We start from the raw sequence: 12062 nt of genomic DNA on the forward strand, positions 1-12062 counted from the left end.
AAACTGTAAAATCTTTACCCAAAGGAAAAGTATTAAGGATTGCTTTTTATCAGACTTGACCGTTGCCATATCAACCTGTTCTTTAACTTGAACCTTTGACTGAAAGTACTCTGAAATGCTGTACATTCTATCTGGAAACCTGCAATGCTTCTGAATCACATCAGGATGTTGATTAAACTCCATTTTAACTCCTAGTGCTATAAATATTGTGGCTAATAAGGTGTTTTTACACCTTAATAATGGCATACACAGGATGACACAGCTACTGCTGCAAGAGTACACGCACAGCATTCTTTTAACAATAAAGTCTACTAGCATTTCATAATTTCTGCTCTCAAATCATACTTTATTCACATCCTTGACTTTCCTGCCATTTTCACTTAAGTAGTTGCAGTTCCTATTATGCTTTTACTTGGAAAGTTCAATGGAGGAGGAGTTCAATGCCTTGGATGGAGCAGCGGTAGCATTGTCGCCTCAAAGCAAGACGTTCTCCGGTGCTATTCTCGGCTGAAGTGCCTTCTGTGTGGAGTCTGCATGTCCTCCCTGCGTTCGTGTGGTTTTCTCCGGGTGCTCCAGTTTCCTCCCACGTTCAAAGACATGCGTCTGGAGTGTTTCTCCCTGGGCCTCTGCTAAAAAGTGGCTTTGTTCCAAGTTGGACTTTCCCGGTTAACAAATGTTAAATAAATAAATAACTAAACAAATTAATTAATTTAAAAGTGCAATTTACAACAGCTTCACCAAAGGACTCCTTAACTTGTATCATTACAGGTAATATTTTCATGTTTCAATTTCTTTCCTTTTACAGACTCAAAGTAAAATAGCTTCCCTTACTACAGAAAAACAGAACAACCCAAACTACAGCAATTAAAAAAAAAACAGATCCTGAACATAATGTGCGTGTGCGGATTACTATGCAAGAGAGCAAAACAAAAAAAGCCATTCAAGATGAAATCCTGAGAAAAATAAACCACACACTACTGAACTTCAACAACACTAAAGTCAAAATGTATTGTATGAAGTAGATCCTTAGGCATAAGGTTTTACTTATCAATGGCAGTATTCACAAAGAGAAGCCAGTACTTAATACTTGGGCTTCAGTTAACATAACAGGAGAAAATGAAAAGACAAGACTTGACTCTGCTGTCAGTAATAGCGGAATAGTTGCCATTCTGTATAATCCAAACAGCAAAAGCAACCAAAAAAAATCATTGTGGAAAAAAAGCCAATGGGATTCCATGGGAAGATAGCATGTGATACCATCATAACCCACATTATGAGAAAAAGGAATGAAAACAATTATGTGCTGTAATCTGCAAAAGGTAAGAAAAATGTGTTTTAGTCCATCTTTATGTCTTGCATCACTTCTGCAGTACTGAAACCCATGTACTTCGGCTTTTATTAGTCTTACTTAGATTAGTATGACCTGGGGAGAGAGAGCTATCTGGTGGAGAGAATGAGGTATGACGGTAAGTTCCCCCCCATGAAATCAGGTGTGCACTCAAGTTCTAAGGTTGTTACCATACTTGTAAATACAGAATAAAATTTATAACGTGGTATTCACCAAAACCAAGGATTTCAAGGGGTCTTCTACAACAGGCAACCTCAAAGTATCCTTCCACTATCAACCTGCACAGCTCCTCCAAAACTCTCAGCTTCCACATCTGAAAGGCTACACTAACACAGCTATTTACAGACCTTAAATGTCCCTCATTCCAATGCCGGGTCATATTTCACAAAGAAAGTAAAGATAACTTAAGACTTTTCAACCATTTGTGTGCACAACCTCAGAAAAATACCATGAAATGAGGCGACCCCAAACACAGTGTTAATGTAGATTTTAGTTTTATTTTAAATAAAAGTCTGATCAGTTTTTGAAATTCTGTAGATAGTTTCATCCTGTTTCACAGCTTCTTCAGCCATTCAAGGTTTGGGCCAATCTTTTCACAGGGGTGGCTTGGGACATCTGGCATGTTCCCATCATCTCTTACAGGAACTGTGAATCAAATGGGGAAAATCAAGTAAGTCACAAAGAAAGTAATAAATCATGATCTTTGTATTTCAACTTTGTGAACTGCACTAAGACAGTTTTAATCATACTAAATTGTAAATTTTCTAGTCTGTCATTTTTTTAGTAAGTTGTTCATACAGTACTGCTGTAATACACCAGCACCAGTGAGACTGTACATTTTCCCATATCCAGCAGGCAATACACAAAACCTGTAATACTCCCATCTCAATCTTGAAGATGGGGAAACTTCCGGGTCCTCTCTCTCACTCATATGCAATCTTTTGTTAAATTTCTCCCTTCTCACAGCTAACACCATCTTACAGAGATTAGCCTAACCAAATTCAAATATTCTCCTCTAAACATACTGTGTGAAAGAATCTAGGGTGTGGCATTATTAAAAATGGGTTCATATTATATGACCGAATGCTAGAAATAGCGAACAATCTATTATCGAACCCAAATACACGAAACCACAAAATTGTGAAGGAAAGGCTCAGCAAATTTTTTCCAGGGGAAAAAAAACTCGATTAAAAAAAAAAAAATGTACAGGCAACATAAAGAGGGGGGCTTTGACCCTCACACCTTAAATATAAAAACTCCGAGATAGCACCACAGTGAAAACAGCAAAGTCCAGAGAATGGCCCAGCAAATTTTTTCCCTGGGAAAGAATTCGCTGATCCATTCCTTCGATATTGTGTGGTTAAGTGAATTTGGGTTAGAGAAATGAGCGTTTGCTATTTCTAGCATTCGCTCATGTAATAGAAACCCTTAAAAACAGCTCTACCATAATTTCGCTAAACCAGTCAGTACTACTAAGACTGACCATGGCATTCTTATTTCTTACAAAAATAATGTTTTTATTTGTCTATCCGAGTACCTGAGTTGTGGGGAAAAACAAAAGCCTGTAATGTTTACATTTCGTGCCAAAACAATAACTGGCAATATACTTTGTATGAAGTAATAGGCATTCACTACTACTTTTTTCCTTTAACAATTCATGTGCTTGGCATCTACTTTCCCTGAAGGGATGGAGATTGGGTGGTAAAAGACCTCTACCAATGGAATCCCATAATATCGTCCTCTAGGCATCCCTTATCCATTACTGCTGCTGTGCCAAAGCACCAATGAAGTCAAAGTAGGAAATGTCTGTTTCCATATGAATAACCCAAGACACAGATCCAATCACTTGAAAATGTAAAATGTTGAAGTCCTTTCAATAGAGACAAAAGAACTAACAGGAAGACTGAAATCCCCACCTTTTTGTGGTGGCCAAAAGGCAAAGCACCCTTAATCTCCACTGGAAGGACTGTGCCTCTGACACCTCTCCAACTACTGCAATTCTAAAGGTCACCAAACCAACACAAACTTGTTACCCATAGTTCTGTCTTGACATAATGTGCATTCTATGAACTGTTCCTCAGTTGACCATATGAATACAGTGTGCATCTGTCTGCAACAAGCCTTCTTAGCTTCCACCCATGGAAAGGACTGAAGGGAGTTGCAGGTTTACCCTATCCCAAGAAAACAGTTCTCTTTCCACTATACAGATAGCCCTGTAGCACTAGCACAGACTACTAAATAAACCTAACTCAATCATGTAAAAAACAGAAAATATTCTTTATCACCTGGTCAGCTAATTTACTGCTGCTACTGAGAAAATGCTGCATTAAGCTGGGAAAATAGTAATGTTCTTTCAAAACAGATGCAGGAGAAGTGAACTAAAGTGTACTAAAATTATGCTGAATTAAGAAAAAAAAAACAATTATTTTAAAAAAGAAAAGCCACAGCCCTTCACTCATCCCACTCCCTGCCGGAGTCTCCCAGTGCCTGGGCCACTAACTGAATGCTGTAAAGGCTCCAGCCTTCTGTGCCACACAGCCAGACTACCTTTAGCTAAAATTAGTTGAGCTGTACACAAGCATGTTTGTTGCATCTAATCCACTTAGGAGGTTTATTTTACATTTGCATAATTACATTCCAAGTGGAAAGAACAGCACTATTCAATTTTAAATGCCTATTGCTGGTGATCTCTTCTTTTATGAGCCTGAGCATATGTATACTAATGTTGGTGTACTGAACACTGTTTGGCATCTGCCTACTGAAGAGCAACTGCTCAGAGCTAAATGCTAACACAATCCAAATAAAGGCAGGCGTATTTTAAAGGCAAACGGTTACTTGCACTCTTAGTTTTACAAGGAAAGTCTGGCTGGTGAACTAGGGGAAGCAGGTGATGGTACTGAAGACTTATTTACTGTCCTCCCTTTTTGGAAAATGTGTATATGGAAGCACACACAAAATAATGGACAAGTTTTGATTATTGTTACCAAGATTGCACACACATCTAAGGTTAACGAAATCCCAGAAGTCACAGGTATAAATCTTGACCTGAAACATTTATCATGTTAAAAAGTCAAAAGTAGTAGAAAATGAGAGCAAAGAAACCCGTGCCAAGGGCAGGTGTACAGTGAGCAAGGAAGGAGCCTAATGCTTCGCAGACTGTCCGGACACAAGACATTCTTGTACAGTGAGCAAGGAAGGAGCCTAATGCTTCGCAGACTGTCCGGACACAAGACATTCTTGTACAGTGAGCAAGGAAGGAGCCTAATGCTTCGCAGACTGTCCGGACATAAGACATTCTTGTACAGTGAGCAAGGAAGGAGCCTAATGCTTCGCAGACCGTCCGGACACAAGACATTCTTGTACAGTGAGCAAGGAAGGAGCCTAATGCTTCACAGACCGTCCGGACACAAGACATTCTTGTACAGTGAGCAAGGAAGGAGCCTAATGCTTCACAGACCGTCCGGACAAAAGACATTCTTGTACAGTGAGCAAGGAAGGAGCCTAATGCTTCACAGACCGTCCGGACACAAGACATTCTTGTACAGTGAGCAAGGAAGGAGCCTAATGCTTCACAGACCGTCCGGACACAAGACATTCTTGTACAGTGAGCAAGGAAGGAGCCTAATGCTTCACAGACCGTCCGGACACAAGACATTCTTGTACAGTGAGCAAGGAAGGAGCCTAATGCTTTGCAGACTGTCTGGACATAAGACATTCTTGGCAGGATGTCCCAAATTATAATGGCTACTGCAACAGTAATAAATGATTAACATCTCTCCATAACAAAGATGCTATGATCCCAAAGAAGTTAGTCATCATAATACAGAAACATATGAAATTCCTTCTCCTATAAGGCATCCAACACAAGGGATAGCAACCTGTTAATTATTATGGCTGCAAAGGACAGACCAAAGAGCAGCACTTGCACTGCCCACCCAGACAGCTTTCACAAACTGATGTAATGTAGCAGAAGTTGCTCACCCTGCTCTGTAACAATGAATCTGTAGCAGCAAGAATGTTACCTTTAGTGGGTTACAAACTGGATGTTCAAGTGTCAATGTGCTCACTAAAATCAAGACAACGTAAACTCCCGTTAAATATGAAACCAGGAAAAGGAGGGAGTAGAACCTTTGCCTCTGGCCAAAGCACAATAGTTTCTATGGCTCCTTTGAGGAACATCTAAAACCTTTTTCTACACCTCTGTGGAGATGTTTTACACCTATGTAGAATGTTTTCTAAAAGATTTAAATGCTTTTGTGATCATGTTTAGTAACCAATGGCCTTTTGTGATAAATTCTTTAAACTGAAGCAAACTCAGACAACTGGTCCTCTCAGTAGCAGTCAAACAATACTAAGAAGGCTATCTCCAAATAGGCAGAAATGCACTCCTCAGGAACATGGCCGACAGAGCAGAGGAAGGCAAAAATGCCAGATTCCTGTAAGCTTTCCTCTTTCGATGTGAAATCTACTGCGCCTCAGAGAAATGGGGTGGACTAGGACAGTGGTCTCTAAGCTTTTTTGTACCAAAGACCGGTATCAATGAAAGACAATTTTCCATGGACCGGCCATCTCGCGGCATGCATAACAAAGTAGATATTTATGTATTTATTTATTTGACATTTGTTTAATGAGGCCACCAGACCTGGGGAGAAAAGCTCCAAAGTATAATAAAAAGACAGTTGGCAATAATTACCAAAAAAAAAAAAAAGTGTACATTCTGTTTAACAGCATAATATTGATCTACTGTGTAAGTAAACAAAGGCAACCTTACTGATTATATGTTTATAAGGGCAATATTTAAAATCTGTCCAGCATACCTCTCAACTGTACAGATTTCATATGTTTGGTATTTTTCTCATAAAATTGTTGCTTACTGGCAAATCATTGAGGTTGAAGTCAGAAAATAATGACAGTTAAGTTTCATACTTCATACCCTTCAGAAAATTCATACTAATACATAACCTGTATTTCTATCGAGTTTCAAAGTTTCTAAGAGCAGTACTTAAAAGGGTACCTATTTTGGGCCTTTGTCCCCCCATTATTTTTGGCTTTGTCCAGATTTCTTGATCTAAGTAACAGGCTGAGAGGTATTCATACCTCTCAACTGCACAGATTTTCACAGAATGTCCAGATTTTACCCTCTGAGTTTTGTTCTATTCCTCATAACTTTTGTGATTTTCTAGCAAATCATTGGGATGATCGGAGGACTGAAGTCACTAAATAATTATATAAATTTGTATTTCTGACCTCATATCCTTCAAAAAAATGCACAAGACAAATCCTGTCGTTCTAGCAACTTTCTATGGTTATAAGAGCAATACTTAAAATCTGTCCCTATATGTCCCCCCATTCTGTTAGGCTTTGTCCAGATTTTTTTGCACTACTAACAGGTTGAGATATGGTGTGTGTGTGACACAGAGAGAGAGTGAAGAGTGAGAGTGATCGCTGGCAACAGCAGCAATTAAGTTTGTGTACCTTTTGTCCATGTGTCCCCCCCACACACACAAACACATGTACGCAGTCTATTTTAGATTCATGCACACATTTACTCACACACATTGTTCTCACTCTTTTACGATCTCTCACACAGTCACTCCCTCATTCATACATCGCTCTCACCCTCCCAATCTCACACACACACAGTCAACTTCCTCATTCATACATGCATTCATTCACACATCGTTCTCACTCTCCCGATCTCACAGAGAGTCACTTCCTCATTCATACCTGCATTCATTCACACATCGCTCTGTCACACCCACATGCCACACACCCACTTACACATTCATTCATACATCATTCTCACTGTCTGTCACACCCGCATGCCACACACCCACTTACGCATTCAATCACACATCACTCTCTCTCTCTTATGATCACACACACACAAATTCATTTACTTTCATGGATGCATTCGCTCACACACACAGACACAAACACGCTCATACAGGCATTCACTTACCTGCTGGCCCAGTACCGGTCCGCAGCCCGGTGGTTGGGGACTACTGGACTAGAATGAGCAGAAGTGGTTGCTGAGAGTACTAAGGGCCCTCATCAGTGGCCAATGCCTGAAAAGTCTTGTGTGGCTCCCAGAGGAGGGCAGTCTCCCTTAGCTGTTCCACTAATGATTGTAAAACCATGTACAATAAAAAGTTTTAGTTCTGTAGATGTTAGCCTAAAGAAAGCAAAGTAACTTACTTGGTAGAGAGTGTATAAAGGTTTTAAAATGCTTCCTGAAAACTCAAGAATACCTGAAGTTTTGAAGAGTTGGCAGACCATGCAGAACTCGAAGACACAATGAGGCAGCAATATTTAGTGTCCCAGCAACAGTCAATGTAGCTCATTATGTTGGTAAAGTGAAAGAGCATGAGCAAGTTGCTTAATTTTATAAGGCTGCTGAAGAGTGACAATAATGGTGCTGGGTGATGCTGGAAAAAAGCATATGCCAACTTTGAAATACAGCAAAAACACAACAGTGAGCAATCAACGTATGCATTTGAGTGTGTGTGTGACTGAGTGTTCAGCTAGAGGCGGGTAGATAATGAAACTCAAGGGCAGACTTCCTAGGAAGTTTCAGTTTTACTGCCAGAGCACTCTCTGCAGGTTTAAACCAAGTCCCAGTAACAGCACAGATGTCTACATTCTCCAGACTGAGGACAGACTGTAGGGTGTCAAGCTTCTTGTTTAGTCTCCTGGTATTGAGCAGTAGTACCTTCAGGATGCATTGATTTTTTTATTTTTTGACGCTGCGTTAGTATTTTATCATTTTTAGATCTTTTTAGGCAATGTCAGAGGGTGTATAAGGTTTTAGGCAATATTTGAAAGCCCAGGGAGAAAGCTGCAGACCATCTTTGGCAAAGCAACACAGTCCACTAACCATGTCCTCCCATGCTGATAAGTATTGGAGCTCCCTGGAGTGACACAAAAAACTAAGCCAGTTGTTAAGCTTGATCATTTTTTGTTCATACTGTGGCATCATCCTAGGTGAAAGTAGAATGCTGCTCAGTGCAAGGCACATATCTGTGTGTTACATGCTGAGAGAGATCCATAATGTCTCTTTTTATCATATAGTCCAATAAGGTAAGTCTCAGGTCATCTATGCAGATAAGGATTTTTTTTATTTAAACAAGAAACATTTTTATTAAATTATCACTTTATGACATACCCCCAGATTTAATAAACTCCATGTAGGAATGCAGTTATTCCTACATGGAGTAAATGGTATCCATGTCCGCATCTCCCTCTCAGCAACGTCCCCTGCATATTAATGAAGGCACACTATTAATATGGAGCTGTGTACATGGATACTGAATCAGTGCAAAGGGTGTGTTGCAGTAATGCCCGCAGAGCGGTAAAGTACAGTTGTGTACACCTACCATAAATGTAGACGTTAAGAGTGTCTTCACTGTTGCAGTCATGACTGTAGGGTTCTCCCCTGCCGGCAGGCAGTCCTCGGTCGGCCAGAATCCCAAAGTCTAGGTCTGGCGTCGGCTGTTCAACCATGCTCCCTGACGTCAGAGTGCCAGGAGTACAAAGCTGACAGCCGACACCATCTTCTCCAGTTTTTCTTGCCCCAGATGTCAGGAGTCCCAAAATGAAAAAGGTCCCATATCCTTTGCAAATACACCTCAGAAGAATGGTGAAAAAAGGAACCACACAAAAATGAAAACAAGATGGGATAGGAGGGAGGGAAACCCAGACTGCAACAGTGAAGACACTCGAACATCTACATTTATGGTAGGTGTACACAACTGTACTATGTTCATCGTGTTTCACTGTTGCAGTTATGACTGTAGGGTAGAATCCCAAAGCTGAAAGAAAGGGAGGTGGTCATAAAGAAGAAGGGGCGGCTAAAAGGCCCTGCAAGACTGCAGAGGCAAAGCCTGCCCTAGACTTAGAATAGAGAGGTAGATTGTAGTGCTTATAAAAAGTATGCACTGAACTCCAAGTTGCAGCTTCCAAAATGTCTTTGGTAGGAACTCCCCTGAGGAAGGCCGCAGAAGTGGCAGCAGCTCTGGTGGAATGAGTCCGTATACTCCCTGGAATTGCTTTCCATGGTGTGAATAACAAAATTTGATTCCATGAGCAATCCATTTAGAAATGGTCGGTTTTGAAATGGCTTTACCTTGGGAACTTGAAGCATAAGAAACAAACAATTGTTCTGATTTTCTGATTACCCTGGTTCTGTCCAGGTAAAAACATAGTTGTCTGTGTACATCCAAGGAATGTAAGATCCTTTCCCCTTTATTTTGAGGAGTGGGGAAAAAGGTTGGCAAGTGGATAGTTTGATTTAAAGCCACTTTGGAAACCACCTTAGGCATGAAAGTAGGATTAGTCCTCAAAGATACCCTGTCTTGATGAAAAATAATATAAGGTTCCACAGCCATAAGAGCTTGTAACTCTGAAACTCTCCTGGCAGAGGTTAGGGCTAACAGAATAGCAATTTGCAAGTTTAAAGGGATTGAAGGCCATTCATCGTACAGATGGAGAGCTGATATATATTGACCTGTGGTTCTCGGTCTACGCAAGTGTGACAGATGACTGTTCATTATTCTGATGAAGTTTTTGACGAAACGTGAAGCCTACTGTGTGTACGTCTGGTTCATTCCTAATAAATCGTGTGTTTTGGATTACTGCTTTGAGCTGGTTATTGCTCACTACAACTTTTGAGTACAGCAAAACTTTTAGCCCTAATTTCGCACTACCGCTGGGTTTTGGTGCATGTTTTTGCATTATTAGTTACGTTTGCACCTTCCATCTTCCTGCTAACAGAATAGCTGTCTTCCAAGATAAAAACTTGATGTCAGAAGAGGCAGCAGGCTCAAAAGGAGGCAAGGTTAGTTTTTCCAAAACATAGTTGAGATCCCAAGCAGGAATGGGAGGAGATCTAGGAGGTCTTAAGTTCTTAGCTCCTCTGAGAAACTGTCTCATGAGCTGATAGGAAAATATAGGAAGGTCTGTATTATAATGAGCAGAAATAGCAGAGGCATGTATCTTAATGGAAGAGAAAGAGAGACCCTTATGTAAGAGATCTGTCAAGTAAAGTAAAATTAAAGTAATGTTAGGAAGAAGAGGATCAGAATCCTGAGCCTGCATCCAGGAACAAAATCTTTTCCATTTTCCTGCATAAGATTTTCTAGTGCTAGGACGTCTGGCTTCCAAAATGACATCCATAACCTGCTTGGGTAGTAAAGAAGAAATCAAAGGTCCTGGATTAACCAGGCTGCCAGGCAGAGAGCTCTGACATGAGAGTGTAGAACCTGACCCTGATGTTGGGACAGAAGGTTCGGAGACTGAGGTAAAACCCAAGGGGGCTCCAGGCATAGGCTTTTTAGCGTTGGATACCAAAACTGCCGAGGCCAATTTGGAGCCAGCAAGATTATCATCTTGGGCTTGTCCTGTTTTATCTTCAATAAGACCTGTGGAAGAAGAGGAAGAGGTGGAAAGGCATATCCCGAGAGGTTCCTCCAACTCAATGACAGGGCATCCACTTTCCAAGCTTTTCTGTGGAAAGTCCTGGTGCAAAAATTCTGTAGTTGATGATTGAGATGGGATGCAAAGAGGTCTATGTGAGGACATCCCCAGACTGCTGTTATCATCCTGAATATTTTGGTGTCCAGCATCCATTCGTGTGGATCCGAAAGGTTTCTGCTCAGACTGTCTGCCAGGAAGTTTTGTTTCCCTGGTAGAAAAGTACAGTTTTGTACCTACCATAAATGTAGATGTTCGAAGATCCACATTGCTGCAGTCCTTACACTTGGGTAGTCCGCTGTCCTCGGTCGGCCCGAATATCAAAGTATAAGGCTGACGTCGGTCAAGGCGCATTAGACTGACATCAGGACGTCAGGGTACAAATGCGCATGACCGACGTCATATCCTCAGTCTTTTCTTGCCCCAGATGTCAGAAGACCCTAACAAGAAAGGTCAAATCACAAAGACAACAAAACAACCAACAAACCACCCTAGCACTAATAATATGTACAATATATACAATATACACAATATTTACAATCCAACCCACACAACCGCCTCTAACTACAGAGGGGAAGGAGGGAGTAATTGGACTGCAGCAATGTGGATCTTCAAACATCTACATTTATGGTAGGTACAAAACTGTACTATGTTCTTCATCTCACATTGCTGCAGTCCTTACACTTGGGTAGAATCCCAAAGCAGAGGTAAGGGAGGATGGCACAACTATAAAGAAGCAGGAGCTGCCAAAATGCCCTGTAAAATAGCAGTGGCAAAACCAGCCCTAGATTTAGAGTAAAGTGGAAGGTGATAATGCTTAGAGAAAGTATGGACTGAACTCCAAGTAGCTGCCTCCAGGATATCTTTAGTTGCCACCCCCCTTAAAAAAGCTGTTGAAGTGGCAGTAGCCCTAGTGGAATGAGGCCTAATCCCAGCTGGAACCTCCTTGCCATGATGGGAATAACAGAAAGCAATGCACAACCCAATCCACTTAGAAATAGTTTGTTTTGACACAGGCTTGCCCTGAGAACTCAAAGCAAAAGAAACAAACTGCTGAGACTGCCTGAACCCTTTCGTTCTGCTCAAATAATATCGCAACTGCCTGTGTATATCCAAAGTGTGCAAAATCTTTTCCCCTTTATTTTGGGGGTTTGCATAAAAGGTAGGCAAATGAATAGTTTGGTTTAAAGCCACACTAGAAACCCCTTTAGGCATAAAGGAAGGATTAGTACGCAAAGATACC

General features: G+C 40.9%; 1 protein-coding gene across 2 annotated transcripts in view; it reads right to left on the minus strand.

Moving 5' to 3' along the window:
- Window positions 1-1825: 1825 nt before the first annotated feature.
- Window positions 1826-12062, minus strand: part of NDUFA3 (NADH:ubiquinone oxidoreductase subunit A3) — a 155845-nt gene continuing 145608 nt past the window's right edge. For both annotated transcript variants that reach the window (XM_044079575.1, XM_044079581.1), the window contains exon 4: window positions 1826-1993. In XM_044079575.1, coding sequence (XP_043935510.1) covers window positions 1902-1993 — 92 coding nt within the window. In that variant the 3' untranslated portion in view covers window positions 1826-1901. The remainder of the gene's footprint in view (window positions 1994-12062) is intronic.

This window comes from Protopterus annectens, chromosome 1.part1 (assembly GCF_019279795.1).
Source record: "Protopterus annectens isolate FY-2018-M chromosome 1.part1, PAN1.0, whole genome shotgun sequence".
NCBI lineage: Eukaryota > Metazoa > Chordata > Ceratodontiformes > Protopteridae > Protopterus > Protopterus annectens.